At 37.2% G+C, this 22206-nt stretch overlaps 10 protein-coding genes across 10 annotated transcripts; 5 read left to right on the top strand and 5 right to left on the bottom strand.

Moving 5' to 3' along the window:
* Nucleotides 1-1018: 1018 nt before the first annotated feature.
* MGM1 (dynamin-related GTPase MGM1) lies at nucleotides 1019-3718 on the top strand (the record flags this gene model as incomplete). Its single annotated transcript, XM_056225848.1, has 1 exon — nucleotides 1019-3718. One exon carries the CDS (start codon nucleotides 1019-1021, stop codon nucleotides 3716-3718), a length of 2700 nt encoding a protein of 899 aa, XP_056079625.1.
* A 407-nt stretch (nucleotides 3719-4125) lies between these two features.
* On the bottom strand, nucleotides 4126-4338 carry RPB10 (DNA-directed RNA polymerase core subunit RPB10; the record flags this gene model as incomplete). Its single annotated transcript, XM_056225847.1, has 1 exon — nucleotides 4126-4338. One exon carries the CDS (start codon nucleotides 4336-4338, stop codon nucleotides 4126-4128), a length of 213 nt encoding a protein of 70 aa, XP_056079624.1.
* A 592-nt stretch (nucleotides 4339-4930) lies between these two features.
* On the top strand, nucleotides 4931-6220 carry NPT1 (nicotinate phosphoribosyltransferase; the record flags this gene model as incomplete). The annotated part of the gene is made up of 1 exon (XM_056225846.1): nucleotides 4931-6220. The coding sequence occupies one exon, from the start codon at nucleotides 4931-4933 to the stop codon at nucleotides 6218-6220; it is 1290 nt and encodes a 429-aa protein (XP_056079623.1).
* Nucleotides 6221-6482: 262 nt separating this feature from the next.
* On the bottom strand, nucleotides 6483-8738 carry PTP2 (tyrosine protein phosphatase PTP2; the record flags this gene model as incomplete). Its single annotated transcript, XM_056225845.1, has 1 exon — nucleotides 6483-8738. One exon carries the CDS (start codon nucleotides 8736-8738, stop codon nucleotides 6483-6485), a length of 2256 nt encoding a protein of 751 aa, XP_056079622.1.
* Nucleotides 8739-9203: 465 nt separating this feature from the next.
* On the top strand, nucleotides 9204-12653 carry RET1 (DNA-directed RNA polymerase III core subunit RET1; the record flags this gene model as incomplete). Its single annotated transcript, XM_056225844.1, has 1 exon — nucleotides 9204-12653. One exon carries the CDS (start codon nucleotides 9204-9206, stop codon nucleotides 12651-12653), a length of 3450 nt encoding a protein of 1149 aa, XP_056079621.1.
* A 321-nt stretch (nucleotides 12654-12974) lies between these two features.
* On the bottom strand, nucleotides 12975-15092 carry NOC2 (mRNA-binding ribosome synthesis protein NOC2; the record flags this gene model as incomplete). The annotated part of the gene is made up of 1 exon (XM_056225843.1): nucleotides 12975-15092. One exon carries the CDS (start codon nucleotides 15090-15092, stop codon nucleotides 12975-12977), a length of 2118 nt encoding a protein of 705 aa, XP_056079620.1.
* A 289-nt stretch (nucleotides 15093-15381) lies between these two features.
* On the top strand, nucleotides 15382-17073 carry GEP3 (Gep3p; the record flags this gene model as incomplete). The annotated part of the gene is made up of 1 exon (XM_056225841.1): nucleotides 15382-17073. One exon carries the CDS (start codon nucleotides 15382-15384, stop codon nucleotides 17071-17073), a length of 1692 nt encoding a protein of 563 aa, XP_056079619.1.
* An 858-nt stretch (nucleotides 17074-17931) lies between these two features.
* Nucleotides 17932-19761, bottom strand: DED1 (DEAD-box ATP-dependent RNA helicase DED1; the record flags this gene model as incomplete). Its single annotated transcript, XM_056225840.1, has 1 exon — nucleotides 17932-19761. One exon carries the CDS (start codon nucleotides 19759-19761, stop codon nucleotides 17932-17934), a length of 1830 nt encoding a protein of 609 aa, XP_056079618.1.
* Nucleotides 19762-20066: 305 nt separating this feature from the next.
* Nucleotides 20067-20729, bottom strand: HIS3 (imidazoleglycerol-phosphate dehydratase HIS3; the record flags this gene model as incomplete). The annotated part of the gene is made up of 1 exon (XM_056225839.1): nucleotides 20067-20729. The coding sequence occupies one exon, from the start codon at nucleotides 20727-20729 to the stop codon at nucleotides 20067-20069; it is 663 nt and encodes a 220-aa protein (XP_056079617.1).
* Nucleotides 20730-20952: 223 nt separating this feature from the next.
* MRM1 (Mrm1p) lies at nucleotides 20953-22191 on the top strand (the record flags this gene model as incomplete). Its single annotated transcript, XM_056225838.1, has 1 exon — nucleotides 20953-22191. One exon carries the CDS (start codon nucleotides 20953-20955, stop codon nucleotides 22189-22191), a length of 1239 nt encoding a protein of 412 aa, XP_056079616.1.
* Between the last annotated feature and the right edge of the window lie 15 nt (nucleotides 22192-22206).

The raw sequence follows: 22206 nt of genomic DNA, 5'->3' as shown, positions 1-22206 counted from the left end.
GGGTAGGTAAACTTCCAAAAAAGCTCTACGATCAAAAGTTGAAGATAAAACGACTATGAAACAGGCAAGTGCTGGTTGACAAAAGAAGAAAAAAATTTTCGACACAGAACAATTGCTGAGAAAACCTAACAGGGCTGCAACTCAATGAGTTAAAATCCAAAAGGTCTCGCAAACTTTTCCGGTGTGATACATGTGTCTTTTTTCGTAGCATCGCTTTTGAAACATTTTTCAACGCGTGTAAAAATTTGCATCATACGAAAGTACGTACAAAAATCTTCCACTCCAAAAGGGGTGGCAACCGCGGAGAATTTTCCCAGAGTACCCGTCATGTTAAGTACGTCCAGACAGGATCCGAGTAATTGAGGGTTGGTTGACCTCATCGGCTGATATTGGATCTGATTACGCAGGTCTACCACGTTCGCAATAGCTGTTGTTTTGTGTTATTCATAAAAGAACATTCACAGTGCAAATTTTGATTGTGCTTAATAATAACAATATGTATAATGAATTTTCAAGAAATCGTGCCAAATTTTCCCTGCCATCTTATTAGTATTGAAGTAAAGCTCAACACAGATGTCACTCAATAACAGAATAGTAGCTAGTTTTTACTGCAAGAGAACTTCGAAAAAGACATTTGAACATTTTTTTCTAAACCCCTGAGACCATTTCCATGAAAGACCCAAGAAAAATTGGGCCAACCTGATCTACTTCTCTGAGAGAAATGAATTCCAAAGAATTATCCTAGGAAGGATTTTGCTATACAATGGATCATTTCTTAACTCTTCGTATTCAGTGATCAATTCATAACTTGTCAATATTTTCCCTGACGATCAAAAGCAAATATTAGCGATATTGTAAATAATATATAAACATCTAGGTAAAGAAACATCGTTTAAGGGGAAAAAGAAACGAAGAAGGCTTTCTCTTGACTAGGAAACTGACCTTTATTTCTGAGCTTTTTTGTTCTATTCACACGTATCATATAGTCCTCATATATCTACCATAGTACTTTGATAGCATGAGCAATTCGACTCTACTAAGGACCATCCCTAGAGTGTCAAACTATAGCACATTAATGAACGTCAACAAAAGTCCAATACGGCTTTTGCTTCTGAAAAGACGGCTTGCCACACATCCCGCAATACTGTATGGCTCATCTCATATCAAGAGTCCTTTGGTTCATTTACACAGCCGCATAAGCAATGCCCGTGGAGCAACGAATTCTAATGTTCTGCATTTTGCGATTTCCAAGAGGTCGATATCAAACTTTCCCAAAATAATCTCTAGAGTTATTCGACTACCTATATATGTAGGCGGCGGTATGGCTGCTGCAGGGAGTTACATAGCTTATAAGATGGAAGAGGCCAGTTCTTTCACTAAGGATAAGCTGGATCGAATCAAGGACTTTGGTGAATCTATGAAGGAAAAGTTCAATAGGATTTTTTCCGGCGATGAGTCGCAAAACGGTGATAATGGAAATGACGGTACAGTACCGACTGCTACTTTAATAGCCGCCACATCACTTGAGGATGACGAAGGCAAGAAACAAGAAGAATATGAAGAAGAAGATGATGATGATGAAAATGATGAAAATGATGCTGTGGATACAACTCAAGACGAAATGCTAAACTTGACTAAGCAAATGATTGAAATTAGAACTATTTTAAATAAAGTGGACTCCTCGTCTGCGCATTTAACATTACCGTCAATTGTCGTGATTGGTTCTCAATCGTCTGGTAAATCTTCTGTATTAGAATCTATTGTTGGAAAAGAATTTCTACCAAAAGGTTCCAACATGGTTACAAGAAGACCCATTGAATTAACTTTGGTCAACACCCCTAACTCAAATAATGTAACCGCAGATTTCCCAAGCATGCGTTTATACAATATAAAGGACTTTAAAGAGGTGAAAAGAATGCTGATGGAACTGAACATGGCAGTCCCAACTTCAGAGGCCGTTTCTGAAGAACCTATTCAACTAACGATCAAATCCTCCCGTGTCCCAGATTTATCGTTAGTAGATTTACCTGGTTATATACAAGTCGAGGCTGCAGATCAGCCATTAGAACTGAAATCTAAAATTCGCGACCTGTGTGAGAAATATTTAACCGCACCTAATATTATTTTGGCAATTTCTGCCGCGGACGTTGACTTGGCTAATAGCTCTGCCTTGAAAGCCTCTAAAGCAGCAGATCCTAAAGGTCTGAGAACTATAGGTGTCATTACTAAACTGGATTTGGTAGACCCTGAAAAAGCCAGAAGTATTCTAAATAATAAGAAATATCCTCTTAGTATGGGCTACGTTGGGGTGATTACCAAGGCACCAAGCAGTATAAATAGAAAACATTTGGGACTTTTTGGTGAAACACCTTCTTCGTCATTGGGTGGAATTTTTTCCAAAGGTCAGCATAATCAAAATACAGGCGATGAAAATGTGAATGGTTTGAAACAAATTGTCTCTCATCAATTTGAAAAGGCTTATTTTAGAGAAAACAAGAGCCATTTTGCAAATTGTCAAGTATCCACCAAGAAATTGAGAGAAAAACTGATTAAAATTTTGGAAATTTCTATGTCAAATGCGCTGGAGCCGACTTCAACGCTTATTCAACAAGAATTGGATGATACTTCTTATTTGTTTAAAGTAGAATTCAATGATAGGCATTTAACACCTAAATCATACCTTTTGAATAATATCGATGTACTAAAGTTGGGCATTAAAGAATTCCAGGAAAAATTCCACAGAAATGAGCTGAAATCAATTTTGAAAGCCGAATTGGATCAAAAAGTTTTAGACGTTTTGGCTACAAGGTACTGGAAGGATGAGAATCTTCCTGACCTATCCTCTCCTAAATTGGAAAGTGATACCGATATGCTATATTGGCATAAAAAATTGGAATTAGCATCGTCTGGATTAACCAAAATGGGTATTGGTAGATTATCAACAATGCTCACCACCAACGCTATTTTGAAAGAATTAGACAATATTTTAGAATCTACTCAATTAAAAAATCATGAATTAATCAAAGACCTTGTGAGTAACACAGCAATTAATGTTTTAAACAGCAAATACTATTCAACGGCTGATCAAGTTGAGAATTGTATCAAACCATTTAAGTATGAAATCGATTTGGAAGAAAGGGATTGGAGTCTTGCTCGTCAACATTCTATTAACCTAATAAAGGAGGAATTGCGACAATGTAACTCAAGGTATCAAGCAATCAAGAATGCTGTTGGGAGTAAAAAACTGACAAACGTGATGGGCTATTTAGGAAACGAATCGAATTTGCAAAAGGAGACGCTTGGCATGTCTAAACTATTACTAGAAAGAGGCTCTGAAGCGATATTTTTGGATAAGAGATGCAAAGTGTTATCATTCAGATTAAAAATGTTGAAAAGCAAATGCCATTCGACTATTGAAAAGGATCGCTGTCCAGAGGTATTTTTATCCGCGGTTAGTGATAAGTTAACTTCTACCGCTGTCTTATTTCTCAATGTTGAATTACTGAGCGATTTTTTTTATAACTTTCCTATTGAATTAGACAGAAGGTTAACATTATTGGGAGATGAACAAGTTGAGATGTTTGCTAAGGAAGATCCTAAAATTTCAAGACATATTGAATTACAAAAGAGAAAGGAATTATTGGAATTAGCCCTGGAGAAAATCGATTCAATCTTGGTATTCAAAAAAAGCTACAAAGGCGTCTCTAAGAAGTTATGAAAGTTAAAAACATAGTATCAATAAAGGATTTGTAAATATCAATTTTTCCCGTTGTATAATTTCTGGAAATAATTCTCCTGAAAAAAATCAAAAGAATACTTTTCAATGAGCTTTTTTATAGTATACAAGCCTCTTATATCTCAAGATATAATATCTCCTAACTTCCTACGGATATAAATCTTGGAGAATAAGCTAAAGATATATAAATTTTCTATTCTTCGGAAGAGAACGGTATAATGACAGCATGCTGGAGTATATTGAGTTTTTGTGTGGTTCATTTGATGCGAGGGAATACAATATTTTGTCATTTGCCTTCACGCCCGTTTTCATTTTTTCTTCTCAATCTCTGAAGGAAGTGATTTGAAGAAAAGGAAATGGTTAAAAAAAACAGCTATATCGATAAACATCTAATCTCTTTTTTCTAATGGGTTGTACCTTAAGAACTTCTCAATTAGATCGACGTGGGTTAAAATCATTCTTCTGCAACAGTATCTTTTCAAGCCTAATCTTGATAATGCGGTACCTTCATCTAGCTCATCTTCTTGCAACAAGTTCAAGTAACTCTCCCATTTGTCACCAACAACCTTACCACAGGAAAAACATCTAACTGGGACAATCATTTTATATTATAATATTGTTTCTAGAGTCTCTGAATTCCTTCACTCAACGGCTTGAATACGGATGAAACATCTTAACGTAGTGATACTTCCATCTTTTCTTTTCAGGAAATTTTTTTCTTTTAACCCAAAAGCAACGAACAAGTAACTGAAAAATCGTTGAAGGTGATAAATTTACTTTCAATTGCTGACACTTCTTGTATACTAACCTTCAAAGTCTCAATAATGCTTTGTTTTGGGCCCAAAAAACTTTTAAGTATTTCAAGACCATTTAAGTGTGTCTTTTCCACAGAGTGAGCTTTCCTTTTGCTTTTTGCACTCTGTGACTCTGTTAATATCAGAAGAAATGGCTGCAGTGCCAGGGTGAAAAATTCGTCAAATCCGTTTATATAAGACTGGAAAAATCCGCAAATGTAAAAGTTGGTGTACTCGACTGGCTAAAACTGACGAACCTATTAACAGTTATTAAAACGGAAATTGAGCGAGATAGGTATTTCTGTTTAATTTATCATTGTTGCGAAAGGAAGCAATTGAGTGTATTTTTGAAGAGACGTAAACTAAGCAGTTATAAGTATTTTCGCTAAGCAAGATAACCATGTCAGATCCTGTAGTAAAGTCACTTCTGGACACAGATATGTACAAGATTACGATGCATGCTGCTGTCTTTACTAATTTCCCTGATGTTACAGTCACCTACAAATATACCAACAGGTCATCCCAATTATCTTTCAATAAAGAAGCCATCAAGTGGCTGAAAGAGCAATTTTCATACCTGGGAAATTTGAGGTTCACAAAGGAAGAAATTGAGTACTTACAAAGAGAAATTCCATATTTACCATCTGCGTACATCAACTATATTAGTAGTTCAAATTATAAACTAAATCCCGAGGAGCAAATTACCTTTACTTCAGAAGAAATTGAGGGAAAGCCCTCTCATTATAAATTGAAAATTCTGGTCAGTGGTTTTTGGAAAGATACTATACTTTACGAGATTCCTTTATTGTCCTTGATTTCTGAGGCGTATTTCAAGTTTGTCGACACTGATTGGAACTACGAGAATCAGTTAGAACAAGCCATGAGGAAGGCAGAGACTTTATTTGATAATGATATTAAGTTTAGTGAGTTCGGTACAAGACGTCGTAGATCCTTGGAGACTCAAGATCTTATTATGCAAGGCATCATGAAGGCTGTAAATGCGAATCCAGAGAAGAATAAATCGCTGTTCTTAGGTACCTCGAATATTCTTTTTGCCAAAAAATATGGAGTAAAGCCAATTGGTACTGTGGCTCACGAGTGGGTTATGGGTGTTGCTTCTATCAGTGAAGATTATTTACATGCCAATAAAGATGCCATGGACTATTGGATTAATACATTTGGTGCAGAAAATGCAGGTTTAGCATTAACAGATACTTTTGGCACAGATGACTTCTTAAAAGCTTTCTATCCACCATATTCTGATGCTTATGTTGGTGTTAGACAAGATTCTGGGGACCCAGTTGAATATACAAAAAAAATTGCCCACCATTACCATGATGTGTTAAAATTACCTAAATTCTCCAAAATTGTTTGCTATTCAGATTCATTAAACATCGAAAAGGCAATAACTTATTCTCACTCAGCTAAGAATAATGGAATGTTGGCCACATTCGGTATTGGTACGAACTTCACCAATGATTTTCATAAGAAATCAGAACCACAGGTTAAGAGTGAGCCTTTAAACATTGTTATCAAACTTCTAGAAGCCAATGGTAATCATGCTATTAAAATTTCTGATAACTTAGGTAAAAATATGGGCGATCCAACAACTGTAAAAAGAGTGAAAGAGGAACTAGGATATACTGAACGAAATTGGAATGGTGATAATGAAGCACATAGATGGACCTAATTATTCGCTTACAAATAACCTCATCTCTAAATTTTATAAATTTGTTATATAGATGTGCGATAAAGACATCTTAATATGCGCAAGGGAAAACATAATATAAAGCTGCAAGTACGTAAAGGCGAGTGTGAGTCTTTAGGGAAAAATTCAAGATTTTTTTATTTCTAATATTTGTTATATATTTATAAAGAATTGAAATGCAACCAGAGGATATGTAGTTCATCAAAACGTGAAGTGTCTGTGTTATAAGAAAAGAACAATTTTATTAAAATAATAACTCATTTTTAATTTGCTTTCGCAATGCAAAATAATTCAGCAATGCCTCGTAACAAGCAATATATTGGGTTAGATTCTGTACCATTGAAATCCTTTGTTTTCTTAATTCATTCACAATGATGAAAATAAGATCTTGAGACATATTCCAAACATCAATTTTGTTTGAACAATTGGTAGTAGATGAAAGGACACTTAGTAAAAAATCTAATGTGACGAAAACGCCAGTTCTTCCGCACCCTGCAGAACAATGAACTAATAATGGTGATGAGTTTATTGTATCAAGACATGTATCAGTACTTTTATCATCTATTAAATCAGGTCTGCAAATGTCTCTTTCAAGGCTTTTGATGAATTTTTGTGGATTAAAAAGTAAAGAATTTTTGACTTTGTGTAGTTTGAGAATGTCGTTGATATCTACACCACATGAATCCAGCCATTTTTTGTATTGTAACTGGTAAACAATAAATGGCTCCGAGGTTGTTATAGTATTGGAAATAATGTCGCCAGTACGAGTGTTGCAGTCATCCTGCTTGAAATTATTATTCTTGGAAGCTAATTTTGTGACTTGGAAAACTCTGAGAACACATCCATCGATATCGCAAATATTATCCCAGGAGTTTTGCAGCTTGATAGTGTGGTTGGAACACGATGAATTATTCCAATAAATATCCCATTTTTTTAAATTCAATTCGTCATCAGAATTTAGTGATACTATTATTTTAACTTTGTTTAGGGTGATAACTTTCCAAAAATCATCCATCGTGGAAGGAAGCGGCGCTTGAGTAGCAATGTATTTGAAGTCAGGGTTTATTTGTGACAGTTTCAAATAATTTGCGTTAATATAATCGTTTGATATGCAGGAATGGTTTTTTACATCCATGGAACATTTTGGATAGGTTTTATCTATTTTTGTTTCGGCTTTAGGTATGTCAGAAGCTAGTAGAGGTTTGGGAGAGTGAGGTAATTTTACCCTTGAATGTTCATAAGGTAAAATATTAGAGTATCTATTTTTGGTGAAAGATTGGATTCCCTCTGTAAGTTCGTAATCATTTATTGGCGTCATTATAGTGTCATCAGAGGATAAGGATGATGACGATGACGATGTATTGATTTTGGGTATGATTAACTTTAGATTTTGATTGTTTTGCGCGTTACCTTTCGCAGTGCTTTTATATTGTCTTTGCAAACTAGTTAAAGAATATAATTTCGAGTTATCTACAGATTGTGATACCTTTTGTTGTTGTGATTGTTGCTTTTGATGCAAAGAGGGCATCCTCTTGAATTTCAAACATCTCTCCAACCTTTCCATTTCAAATTTCTCTAGAACCTCAAAGTTGTCAAAAAGTTTCTTCAGAATTGCCTTTTCGTTTTCTTTTACTGAGTAGAGTTTTAACCAGTTAGGTAGAATCGAATCGTTAGGTACTAGATCGGAGGGTATGTTGAAGTGAAAAAACTTTTGCAGAGAATTTGGCGAATAGTGAATAAGGTCCTTTTTCAAAGACTGTAGAAATATTTTATTTGAATCACCAGGTGGAGGTATATTTATTCTCAGATTTAAAGCAGAATTTGAAGTTAAGTTTACGTTTAAGTTTAAATCTAATTTTGGCATGATACAGTTTTTCTTATTTTTACCTAGGGAGGATTCCTTACAATCATTCAAAGAACCCTCAAAAAGGAAGAATTTAAGGTATGGTGATGGAAACAAATGGTAGACAAAATTTTTAAACTTCTCGATGAGACAAAATGTTGTTTTTAAACAGCTCGAAAATTTGCTGAACGAATCGTTGAAAATGAAAACGTCATAAGCTTTGATGATCTCAGTGAACTCGATATACTTTTCCTCAGAACCAAGATAATTCTTCAGCAAGCTCTCGAATGGGTAATTTGACCTTTTCACCAAGGTGCTAGGTAGTGGCAGCGGCAAAACAGTAATATCCCTAGCGTTTGTATTATCTATAAATGTGGTAGAGCTAGGACCGGCGGATAGATCCAGCAGTAGCACTTTAGAATGGCTATTCTTGTTGTTTCGCCGTATGTTATCATCGTCCAAATCTTTGCATGATTTGATGGGGTTTTGTGGAAAATTAGACAAGTTTATAGTTTCACCTTTATACACAGGCATTTGACCACGCATTCTAGCTTGTTCGATTTGAATGTGGCTCTTATCCGATATAACAGAAGAGGCCATCCTATTGCCGTTGCTGTCTCTTTTGCCACTACGGTATTGCTGTGCTATACGCTCCATCAATGGTAGCGTCGATCCTATTTCTTGTAAGCTATTAATAGCGCTGGATCGGACCTAAGCTTCCCAACAAGTGAAAAGGGCTGTGCAAAGCGGGAGAGGGGAATAGGGAAATGGGTGTGTTTAGATTGCGTTTTTCGTCTTTCTTGTTGAAGTTTGCAACGCTGTGCTAAAGAAAGATGACACCTTGAATTTTGCACTTCTGAAAAGAATTTGTATGTATATATTTATATATAATCCTTATTGGCAAATCAACTATATGCATAAAGATATAAATAGTTCCAGGAAGTAGGCGCGTAATAGTCCAAATCACGCCCGACGGAAGTGAAATTATTAGATGAGTTGAAAATTTTTCGATCTGTGGTTGACTGATGATGATATATGGATAGGTTAGAAAAGAAGTAAAGGGAGTCTAAAGTGTCGATAATTGAGTGTTCTAAGCACTAGGGACTGAGTATTTGCTGAAAAATGGTTGCTGCGACGAAAAGACGGAAAACTCATATACATAAACATGTGAAAGATGAGGCTTTTGATGATTTATTGAAACCAGTCTATAAAGGTAAGAAACTAACTGATGAGATCAATACCGCTCAAGATAAGTGGCACCTTCTGCCAGCATTTTTGAAAGTCAAAGGTTTAGTAAAGCAACATCTTGATTCATTTAATTACTTCGTTGATACAGATTTAAAGAAAATTATTAAGGCAAATCAAATGATATTGAGTGATGTCGATCCAGAGTTTTATCTGAAGTATGTCGATATTAGAGTAGGTAAGAAGTCCTCTTCTTCGACAAAAGACTATTTGACACCACCTCATGAGTGTAGACTTAGAGATATGACGTACTCTGCGCCAATCTACGTGGATATAGAGTATACCAGAGGTAGAAACATTATTATGCATAAAGACGTGGAAATTGGTAGGATGCCCATAATGTTGAGATCTAATAAATGTATTTTATATGATGCAGATGAGTCAAGAATGGCCAAATTAAATGAATGCCCGTTGGATCCAGGTGGCTACTTCATTGTTAACGGTACCGAAAAAGTGATCCTTGTTCAAGAACAATTATCTAAGAATCGTATTATTGTCGAGGCAGATGAGAAGAAGGGTATTGTTCAGGCATCAGTCACTTCTTCTACGCATGAAAGAAAATCTAAAACTTATGTTATCACCAAGAATGGCAAAATTTATTTAAAACATAACTCCATTGCTGAAGAAATCCCGATCGCGGTTGTTCTCAAAGCTTGTGGGATTTTATCTGATTTGGAAATTATGCAATTGGTTTGCGGTAATGATAGTAGCTACCAAGATATTTTTGCTGTCAATTTGGAGGAATCTTCAAAATTAGATATATATACACAACAGCAAGCTTTAGAGTATATCGGAGCAAAAGTAAAGACAATGAGAAGGCAAAAATTGACCATTTTGCAAGAAGGTATAGAAGCTATCGCTACTACAGTTATCGCACACTTGACTGTAGAGGCCCTTGACTTTAGAGAAAAGGCCTTGTACATTGCTATGATGACTCGGAGAGTGGTAATGGCAATGTATAACCCCAAGATGATTGATGATAGAGATTATGTTGGTAATAAGCGTCTTGAATTAGCCGGTCAATTAATTTCTTTACTATTCGAAGATTTATTCAAAAAGTTTAATAATGACTTCAAACTCAGTATCGACAAAGTGTTAAAAAAACCAAATAGAGCCATGGAATACGATGCATTGTTATCAATCAACGTGCATTCAAATAATATTACCAGTGGACTAAACAGGGCTATTTCAACAGGAAACTGGTCTCTTAAAAGATTTAAGATGGAAAGGGCGGGTGTTACTCACGTTCTTTCTAGATTATCCTATATTTCTGCATTGGGTATGATGACAAGAATTTCATCTCAGTTTGAAAAGTCGAGAAAAGTTTCTGGTCCAAGAGCGTTGCAACCTTCCCAGTTCGGTATGCTTTGTACTGCTGATACCCCAGAAGGTGAAGCCTGTGGTCTGGTGAAAAATCTAGCATTAATGACACATATTACTACAGATGATGAAGAAGAACCTATAAAGAGATTATGTTATGTTCTTGGTGTAGAAGATATAACTTTGGTTGACAGTGCATCTTTACATTTAAACTACGGTGTTTATTTAAATGGTACTTTGATTGGATCGATTAGGTTTCCAACAAAATTTGTCACTCAGTTTAGACATCTAAGAAGAACGGGCAAAGTCTCGGAGTTTATCTCAATCTATTCAAATTCTCACCAGATGGCTGTTCATATTGCTACTGATGGTGGTAGAATCTGTAGACCTTTAATTATTGTTTCAGATGGGCAATCCCGTGTGAAAGATACACATTTGCGTCAATTACTCGACGGAAAGTTAGATTTTGATGATTTTTTGAAGCTCGGATTGGTGGAATATTTAGATGTAAATGAGGAAAACGATTCTTATATTGCATTGTATGAAAAGGACGTTATTCCCTCAATGACACATTTAGAAATTGAGCCCTTCACCATTTTAGGTGCCGTTGCTGGTTTAATTCCATATCCGCATCATAACCAATCTCCTCGTAATACATATCAATGTGCGATGGGTAAGCAAGCAATTGGTGCAATTGCATACAATCAATTCAAGAGAATTGATACATTATTATACTTGATGACTTATCCACAACAGCCAATGGTCAAAACTAAAACAATTGAATTAATTGATTATGATAAATTGCCTGCTGGTCAAAATGCTACAGTTGCAGTAATGTCATATTCTGGTTATGATATTGAGGATGCTTTAGTTCTCAATAAGTCATCTATCGATAGAGGTTTTGGTCGTTGTGAAACTCGTAGAAAGACAACCACTGTTTTGAAAAGATATGCAAACCATACCCAAGATATCATCGGCGGTATGCGTGTTGACGAGAGTGGAGAACCTATTTGGCAACATCAATCACTGGGTCCTGATGGTCTAGGTGAAGTGGGTATGAAGGTTCAAAGTGGCCAAATTTATATTAATAAATCTGTTCCAACTAATTCTGCAGATGCTCCAAACCCAAATAACGTAAACGTCCAAACACAATACAGGGAAGCTCCAGTAATTTATAGAGGTCCAGAACCTTCCCACATTGATCAAGTTATGATGTCTGTTTCAGATAATGATCAAGCATTAATCAAAGTTTTGTTAAGGCAAAACAGAAGACCTGAATTGGGTGATAAGTTTTCTTCTAGACATGGTCAAAAAGGTGTTTGTGGTATTATAGTCAAGCAGGAAGATATGCCTTTCAACGATCAAGGTATAGTTCCAGATATCATCATGAATCCTCACGGTTTCCCATCCCGTATGACTGTGGGTAAAATGATCGAATTAATATCTGGTAAAGCTGGTGTAATGAATGGCACTTTGGAATACGGTACGTGTTTTGGTGGTTCTAAACTTGAAGATATGTCCAAAATTCTGGTTGACCAAGGTTTCAATTATTCGGGTAAGGATATGTTATACTCGGGCATAACAGGTGAATGTTTACAGGCTTATATCTTTTTTGGCCCAATCTATTACCAAAAATTAAAGCATATGGTTCTAGATAAGATGCACGCAAGAGCCCGTGGTCCAAGAGCCGTCTTGACACGTCAACCGACTGAGGGTAGATCCAGAGATGGTGGTCTGAGATTGGGTGAAATGGAAAGAGACTGTGTAATTGCTTATGGTGCTTCTCAGCTATTATTAGAAAGGTTGATGATTAGCTCAGATGCCTTTGAAGTTGACGTCTGCGACAAGTGTGGATTAATGGGCTATAGTGGTTGGTGTACTACCTGTAAAAGTGCGGAAAATATTATCAAAATGACTATCCCATATGCAGCAAAACTATTATTCCAGGAATTATTATCCATGAACATTGCTCCAAGATTAAGGCTAGAAGATATATTTCAACAATGAAAAGTTGCATTTTTCGCACTAAGTTTTATTTTACTTGGCAATGATGTTCGTGAAAAACTTTTAGTGAGTCAAAAGCATAAAAACTTATATAACCTCATACTGTATCCTCTCAAATTTGGTTTCTGTCGCAGTTTCTTTTCTTACCATGGATCAAAGGTGTAATGCATTTTTATGTTCAGTAATAAGCTAAGATATAAAAATTCTAATTCGCAAAAGGACGATGCATGCACATAATATATACACTTTTAAAAAACTTCTGTTTATTATACACATTCTACAGATTTGAATTTTAAAGCCAAAAATTCAATACTTGTTGAATCGCTAAGCATCTGACATTTCAACATCTTCGTCGTCATCATCACTTTCGAGACCTTTTAATTGTTTGGCTTCCTCCATTTCTCTTTCCTTGTCTTGTTCTTCCATACTTTCTCTCATTAATCTAGCCTTTTCTTCTTTGACTTCACGTTGTACAGTAACGTAAGAACCTAGAGGTGTTTTATCCCAAGCTATATCACTCAAGAATCTTGAAACCTCAGATTTGTTGGTTGGCCCAAATTCAACATCGTATCTTTTGTCTTGGATGAAGGAGCTATTTTGGTTTAGTTTCTCCACAACATTTGATAATCGTTTGTTAAATTTGACATTAGTCGAAGTCTTAATATAACGACGTAGAGAGATAATAACCGGTGTTACAAGTTCAGGAAATGCAATGTTCTTACAGTACAGAGCAAAATAATCACCCAATAAGTCCACAAATTGTTCTGATAAACCTTCCTGGTATACTTTGGTATTTAGATAAGCTTGTGTACATTTGATGTTGTGCTCAAAATCAAATGCAGCCAAATTAGGGCTCTTTTTAGGTGCCTTGGTGAAAGCCGTTGAGGTTAGGATTTCGGAAAGTAAAGGGTATATAGGAATGAAAACACCACTATTTTGAGAAAGTCTAATAAGTGATTTAATTAGGTAAAATCTCAATGGAAAGAACTGTGGTGTTGGAATTAACCTGATTACACCCAAAGTAACCTGAACTAATGGATAAATTAATTGTCTTAATGGAGATTCAGTGCCATTTTCCTTTTCTGGTCGACAGGCAAACGATAGAACACGAGACCAGAAATCCAAAGAATGACAGAACTGCCAATTGTATACAATTTTGTAAGCTTCAGCAGAATTAACCTTGCTGGACTTCTTTGTTGTTGCATTCATAGTGTTTCTTAGATGAATAGCTAATTGTCTAATGTATTCAAACCCAATTTGATAGCCGAGAACTTCATCAATGCCAAACAATTCGGCTGCTGAGTTCTTTTGAAAATTAATCAAAGGCATAGAACGCATGTTAGTTTTACGACAACTCTTGATGAAAGTAGAATATGTTGTCTTTAAGGTTGTTTCTAGCATGGATTTCTTGAACTCCTTGGTAGTATTGATCAAAAAGGCAAAAGAGGCAATCTGAGTTTCCAGCTCCCTTGTGGTAGACCATACATCAACAATCAATTTAATGAGTTCTTTCAAGATTCTTCTATACGACAAAAGATAAGGCATTAATTCGTTGACAGAATGAAGGACCAATGCAGCTGTTTCTGTATTAGTAATATCGTTCAGTAGAACCAACAAGGAGCCAGCGTGTGATTTGACAATGGATGACATTCTGGAAACGCTGCCTCCATTTGGTAAAGTTCTTGAACCTTTAACAATCTTATAGGGGACTAACTTTTGAATTACTTGTGGTACGTCCTTTAACACCATGAACATCAGTTCATGGAATGCTTTCTCATCAGTAATAGCATACTTGTAGTCCTCGATATTTTCTTCCTTGTTCAAATTAACAGCAACTTTGAAAGCACTAATTATGTTTCTTAACAGTTTTAAATTTGGAGAATCATGAAGTTGTTTTTTCCATTTTCTGACCAATTTCAAGGAAAGCGCAATTTTTTCTGGTTCGATCTCAGATTTTTCAGCAACTTTTTCATTTCCTTTAGCATCTTCATCTTCTTCATCGTCAATCTCATCTAATGGGTTGCTTCCTCCAAAATCCAACAAATCTTTATCATTTTCTTCCAAATATTTATAAAATTCTGGATCTTTTTCTGCTAATTTTGCCATACTTTGGCCCATGTCTTCTTCCTCTTCAGATGATGAATCTACATCTGTTTTTTCTTTAGTGGCTTTTTGTTTCAATTTTTTATTCTCTTTAGGAATTTCAATACTCTTTTCAAAAAAGTTCTCAACAGACATGTCCTTAAAGACTTCCTCCTTGGCAGATTTTTTCAACTGTTGTTGTTCTCTCGTACCAGCAGCATTAGCTTTTTCTTCTTCAGTTTTGTTTCCACGACGACCTTGAATTCTCTTCTTTTGAATCTTTTCCTTCCTTCTTTGGTCTAGGGTGTGCTTTAAATGTTTCGATTGAAACTTCTTCGTTGATTTAGAAACTTTACCCATCTCTTCTTGGTTTATCGTTAGTTCTCTATATCTTCTTTTTCTGAGCCACAAATTAGCATTAAGGAACAAACCCATATACAAATATTCTGTATTCATCATCTCAAAAGTTCAATGCTCATCTCATCGGAAAAAAAAAATCAGAAAATTTTTCAAAAAATCGTTCAAGATGATGTATAATTTTTATTGCCCTACTAGAGTTTGAGGACAATACATATGTGATCGAACGGTATTTATGGAATAACCTTTCTAACACTTCAACCGATTACTCGAAGCAATTTAATATGCGGGAATGTTTAAAGTGAGGAATGTTATTCGAGGCGCACGCCAGTTTTCTTATTCTGTGATAGCAAAAGTGAAATGTGCATCGTGTTCCATTAGATTACAGGATCAAGATTCAAGCAAACCAGGATACTATACGAAGCCAAAAAATCTACCTGATTCAAAATCGAACCTAGGAATTCAAGAGCTGAAGTATATACTATTCAGCCAGGACATTCAACTCTCGAAGCAGGCAGTTCAACATGGTCGAGATCGCAGGTGTCTCGATGATATCGAAAATACAAAAAAGGAATTGCCATCAAGAGTAATTTGCAAAAGGTGCAGTGATGCCGTCCATCATAATCATTACAAGGTTGAAGAATTTCCTGAGAGCAAACTAGATGATGTTTTGAGCTATGTTCCTAAAGGCTCAAATATCATGCATATTGTCCCCATCGTAGAATTTCCGTTACATTTGAATCCTAACATTTTGAAAAGAAATGATTTAGATACTACACTAGTGTTGACGAAAAGCGATCAACTTTTCAAAAGCAAAAACACTGCTATCAAAAAAGTCCCTATATTCATGAAGCAATTTCTAAAATATACTTTAAGGATTGATTCAAATAAAACATTCGCCATATCTGCGCTGAAAAACTGGAACATTTCAATGTTTTATAACTACTTTAAAAACTATACATATCTACTAGGCAACCCTAATGTTGGTAAATCTACCTTGATCAATACTCTTCTACAAAAATATCTGGGATATAAGGTTCAGATTGATCCTACTGGGAAAGTCTGCTCTCCTTCGAGAGAAGTGATACAAGAGGCTCTTACTAGTCCCAAGGATTTTTTCAAGATTCAAGCGGCTGGTGTATCGCATATTCCCAATCTAACAAGATCCGTACAAGCCTATCAGGTAGAAAATAAGACTCTATTTGATTTGCCAGGCTATTCAAGTGCCCCGACTGAATTAAGATTAGAAGAAGTAATTGATGAGAATTGGCTCCAAAGATTACGAAAAACAGATTTATTTAATCATAGGCATATGAAAAAAAAAAATTACGAATCTATGAAGGGCACTTCACGGGGGGGGTGTTATACTGTGGGAGGAATTTTCTACTTGATACCTCCCAAAGGATCCATAAACCAAATAGTAAAATACATACCAGGCCAATCAACAACATTTAAGAATATTGAAAAAGGAATTGACACATTCAAGTCGTGTATATCATCAACAGGTACACATCCACTATCACAATATTGTGGAATCAAAAGCATAATGTGCGACAAAGATCAATACAAAAGATATGCGATTCCTCCGTTCATCGGAAGTATAGAAATTGTCCTAAAGGATGTAGGGTATCTTTTGTTACGAACAACAGGGAAATATGAGTTTAAAGGGCTTCATGAAATATGGGTACCGCGGAGTATCAAAGTGGGCATCAGAGAACCACTAGAAAACTTAATTGAATCTGGTTACCAACACTATATTGAAACACATGGCAGAGAACCAAGCTGTCCTAGGGACAGGCCCATCGTCAGTTCCCTGTACGAAGTGGCCAAAGATGAAACAGATGTTCTAAATGCGGTAAAGCAATTATACTTAGAAAAAACAAAGAGGGATTTATCCGCTAGAAGATTTGCAGATGATGATCCTTATGATGTAGTTAAAGACCTAGAAAGAAAGAAAAATCCATATTGGTATTACCAGTGGTAAGATTCACTATTCCTTTGACCGTGAGTCAATATTTAGTAGCGCACATGTAAATATTTAAGTAGGGGAACCCTTTAAGTAGTCTGAAAAACTAAAGTTAACTCAGGAAAGAATACACAGGAAATAAGCAATAGAAAGTATTATGAATTATACTGTTGATGTTTATTCTATCTACAAAACACAAATAAATTATAGAATAAGGCAGGAAAATAAAAAGGGCCTTGACTCAGAAAAGGGAGAGAAAGTGTAGGAAGGAAATGAATACTATTATACAATGGTACTGTGAACAGTAAGAATATTTTCGTAAGGTAAAAAGTAACAATAACAAACAAAAAAGGTCAAAAACACTGTTCAAAATAAAGTCTCTATTCGAAGAAAACTGAAAAAGGGAGAGTAAAAAATAAAAAAATAATGTAATAATAATCAGTCCGATGAATAGATTGGTTAAAGCAATTAAGCAAATATGGTGGAAAAAATAGTAAAATGATAATAATTCCTTCATCTTTTCGTTAAAAGATGTAAATCTTAATTGCTTATATTCATAGTGAAATCTTTAGTTTTTAGTTAATATTAGCAAAGGCATTCTATAGTACAATTGTAAAATAATATTAGAACCATGAAAGGAAAAAGATAAAAAATAATCAGTGGTTAAAAGGTAAAAGAAAAATAGAGCGGAGAAAAAAAAGTAACAGGTTATTGGCTCCCAATAAGGGGAAATAAAACATATGGGGCCAATCAATGGCTAGAGAGAAACAAACAACACAGTATTTTCAGGACTTGGTTAAAAAAGTGATCAGAGAAAGAAAATAAAGAACATACTAGAAAAGAAAGAAAAAACTTCCCCTCCTAGCGCGCCCGAAATCACCACCAAGAAGAGTTGTTTGAAGAGCCACCGCTGTTACCCCAGCCAGAAGACTTGGAATCGCTACCCCAGCCACTACCACCTCTAAAAGAGTTATCTCTGCTTCTTGGAGCACCCCAGCCGCCTGCGCTAGCGCCACCAGCCTTACGGTAATCTCTGTTGTTGTTGCGACCGAAACCACCTCTACGGCTGTTGCTTCTGCTACCTGGAGCACTCATCATAGCGTCTTTCAAAAATGATGGAACTTCTTGGTTAGCTTCAGTCAAAATTTCGTGCAAACCTTTTACAAGGTTACTATTCTCACTGTTGAAAAAAGCAGTGGCAAGACCGGTGTTACCGGCACGACCAGTTCTACCAATTCTATGGACGTAGTCATCAACATCACTTGGCAAATCGTAATTGATAACATGGGTGACATTTGGAATATCTAAACCTCTAGCTGCAACAGCTGTAGCAACTAATAGAGAAGCAGCACCAGATCTGAAAGCGGCCAAGGCACGTTCTCTTTCAGACTGGGTACGGTCACCATGGATGGCGGTAGCTCTGAAGTTTTGCATAATTAAGAAATCGGTCAATTGATCGGCCATTCTTTTAGTTTCAACAAAGATCAAAGTCAAACCATCAGTGGAAGCAGATAATAGATCCAATAGGGCTGATTTTTTATCTTGATTTTCGACGTATAAGACTTTTTGAGTAATGTTTTCTGAGGTGGAACCGACTCTACCGACAGACAAAAAGATGTAGTCGCTTAAGAAATCACGAGCCAAATGTTGGATATCAGCAGGGAAAGTGGCCGAGAACATCAGGGTTTGTCTATCGCCGACAGGAGTCATATCACAGTCTTCGACAATGTGTCTGATTTGAGGCTCGAAACCCATATCCAACATTCTATCGGCTTCATCTAAAACCAAGTATTTGACGTTGACCAAGGAGATCTTACCACGTTCTAACAAATCGTTCAAACGACCTGGAGTAGCAACCAAAAGATCGCAACCACGTTCGATTTCTCTCAACTGGTTACCGATTGGAGAACCACCGTACACAACACAAGCTTTTACCCATGATCTGTAAGTAAACTTCTTGGCTTCATCAAAAATTTGAGTGGCCAACTCTCTAGTTGGTGCCATGATAACGGCAGTTGGATAGGCCTTTCTTTGATAAAAGGATCCTTGGGACTCTGGTTGAGGAGATGGCCCGGTCTTGAAAGATTCAGACAAAACTGGGAATAAGAACCCACCGGTCTTACCGGAACCAGTTTGAGCACAGGCCATCAAATCTCTACCATTAGCAACGATAGGAACGGAGTACTTTTGCACCGGAGTTGGCTTGGTGAAACGGGCCAATTTGATATTCTCCAATAACAGTTCGTCTAATGGAGGCGAAGTAAATTCCGTTATTGGTTCAGGAACATCCTTACCAGAGGCGTCCACTGGAATATCGTCGTAGTTATCAAAGTTGATACCAGAAGATTGGAAGTTTGGATCTTCAGGAACACCAAATAGAGCAATCTCGGCTTTTTCGTTTCTTGGAGCTGGAACATGTTTGCCGTCGACCCATCTACCACCAGAACGGCCGTTGGATCTGCTGCCACCGTTGTTCCCACCAAAGAACCCGCCACTGCTGTAACCACCGCCGCCGCGACGGTTGTTGTTACCAAAGAAACTGCCGCCACCACGACCCCCATTGTAGCCGCCGCCGTTGCTGTTATTATAGTTGCTGCTGTTATTTCTGGCACTTCTTGGTTTTCCTCTCAAGTGAGGAGGAACGTAACCGTTTTCATTGTTGTCGTTAATGCTTAAATTTTGCACTTTTTCACTCAGTTCAGCCATAATATTAAATACTTTGCTTGTTGTTCTTGCCGATCACTTCTTGCCACCTACCACCACAACTATCTTTTTCCCGTTCCTCCATCTCTTTTATATTTTTTTTCTCGAGTTCAAAAGAAAAAAAAGAAAAAGCAAAAAAGAGAAAAAAAAGGAAAGTGCACTTCGTGAATAATGATCCGTACAAGGCGATGTTACCACCTACTAGTTGTCACTACTATATCGTTCGTATACATTCTTATGTGCACGTTAATATATATATATATATACATTATATGTATTGTCTGCCGAAGTTACAATACCTGATGTCGTTACATAAGAACACCTTTAGTAGAAGGCACATCGTTTGTGCCATTGGATGAGGTCGCTTCTCTGATGGCTACCGCGAGAGCCTTGAAAGCGCTCTCACTACGGTGGTGGTCATTTTTGCCTCGCAGGCAGTCTACGTGCAGGGTGATTCTGCTAGCCTCTGCAAAGCTCTCGAGAAAGTGTGGGATCATCTCGCAAGAGAGATCGCCTATCTTCTCTCTTTGCAAACCAAGTTCAATGACTGCGTAGGGCCTGTTTGAAAGATCTACCACTGCCCTGGAAAGCGCCTCGTCTAAGGGTGCAAATCCTGTACCAAACCGTTTTACACCACGCACGGCTCCTAGGGCCTGTTTGAAAGCTTGACCGAGGGCAATCCCGCAGTCTTCAGTGGTGTGGTGGTCGTCTATGTGTAAGTCGCCAATGCACTCGACGATTAGCGACCAGCCGGCATGCTTGGCCAGAGCATGTACCATGTGGTCCAGAAATCCTACGCCTGTATGAACGTTAATTACTTGCGCTTGCGTAGCCTGCTCTGCGACAGCTTCTATCTCCTTTTCTGGAAAAATCGAGTGTTCCAGCGTTAGCGGACCACCCTTTAGAGAGATCGCGATCTGGATCTTTGTTTCATTTGTAATGCGCGTCACTAGGGCCTTTTGTTCCGTCATCCTTGCTCTTGTGGATCTTGGTTGCTCATGGGTACGTTCTTCGAAGAAATCTCACTTCCTTATATATATTGTATCATGCAGAGGTGATATTCAAATCGCTAGGAAAAAAAAAGAGTCACTCACAATTGAAAAAAAAAGAAAATCGTTACCGAGGCATAAAAATAAAGAGTGTGCTAGGAGAAACTAAAACAGTTAAACAAACACAGCGGGAAAGGATCGTGTTATGACTATTCTCACTAATGCGGTGTTCAAAAGATACCTGGCGGTGGGGCCTAGCGTCCAGCAAGCTCTTAAGACAAGAGCTAAGAAAAAGTCGTCATCTTTCGACAAGTTTTTCCCGCAGCAGAATAGTACCAGAAAGAAACAGTGGGAAACGTTGAATGAGGACAAAGCCTCGTGGTTTAGGAGGAAGTTTGCTCATGTGCATGCCAGGGAAAAGGGCCATGAAGCAGATCCATATGGGAAGAAAAAGGCCCACGTTGACAAGTTAAGGGAGATCAAGAACCAGGCCAAAATAGACCAAAAAAGGCATAAATCCAAGTTTCACAGCAAGAATACTGTTCAGAAGCTCATGAATGACAACCCTTTCTTTGAGTATGTCTATGGTACGAACAGTGTTTATGCAGCGTTATTGAACCCAAAGAGAAGTTCTCATTCTCGACTATTGTACCATGGCACTATCCCTAGTAAGATTTTGCAGCAAGCCGATGAACTGAAGATTAAGACGGAGTCAGTGGACAAACACAGATTGAACTTGTTGACCAATTACGGGGTACACAATAACATTGCTCTCGAAACGAAACCCCTGCAACCTATGGAGATCGTATATTTAGGAGACGTAGACACTAGCTCAGCAGAGCTGACCGTTCACGAGTTCAGTTTTAACAACGAAGACATTGCACATGAACTGCCCTATAGTACGAAATCAGATTTTAAGAACTTTCCACTGGGATTGTATCTGGACGAAATCACTGACCCACATAACATTGGGGCTATTATTCGAAGTGCGTACTTCTTAGGAGCGGACTTTATTGTCATGTCGAGGAAGAACTGTTCTCCCTTGACACCTGTAGTATCCAAGACAAGTAGCGGTGGCCTCGAGCTTCTGCCTATATTTTACGTAGATAAACCTCTGGAATTTTTCACCAAGTCACAAGAAATGGGTGGTTGGACATTTATTACAAGCCACTTATCTGATGCTACTGCAGAAAAGTACACCACTGGGAAAACTCTCAGTGTGCCAGATTTGAATGGGATATGTAGTGAGCTTCCGGTTGTGCTTGTGGTAGGGAACGAAAGTCAGGGCGTACGAACGAATCTGAAGATGAGGAGTGACTTTTTTGTCGAAATACACTTTGGCGGCTCCAAGATACGCGACCGGGCCCAAGAGCCAATTGTTGATTCGCTAAACGTGAGTGTGGCTACTGCATTATTGATAAATAATATCCTGACCTGTAAATAACTGTCATATAGAGTG

The sequence above is a fragment of the Saccharomyces mikatae genome, assembly GCF_947241705.1.
Source record: "Saccharomyces mikatae IFO 1815 strain IFO1815 genome assembly, chromosome: 15".
NCBI classification, from domain to species: Eukaryota; Fungi; Ascomycota; class Saccharomycetes; order Saccharomycetales; family Saccharomycetaceae; genus Saccharomyces; species Saccharomyces mikatae.
This window is presented reverse-complemented; position numbering and strand designations above follow the sequence as displayed.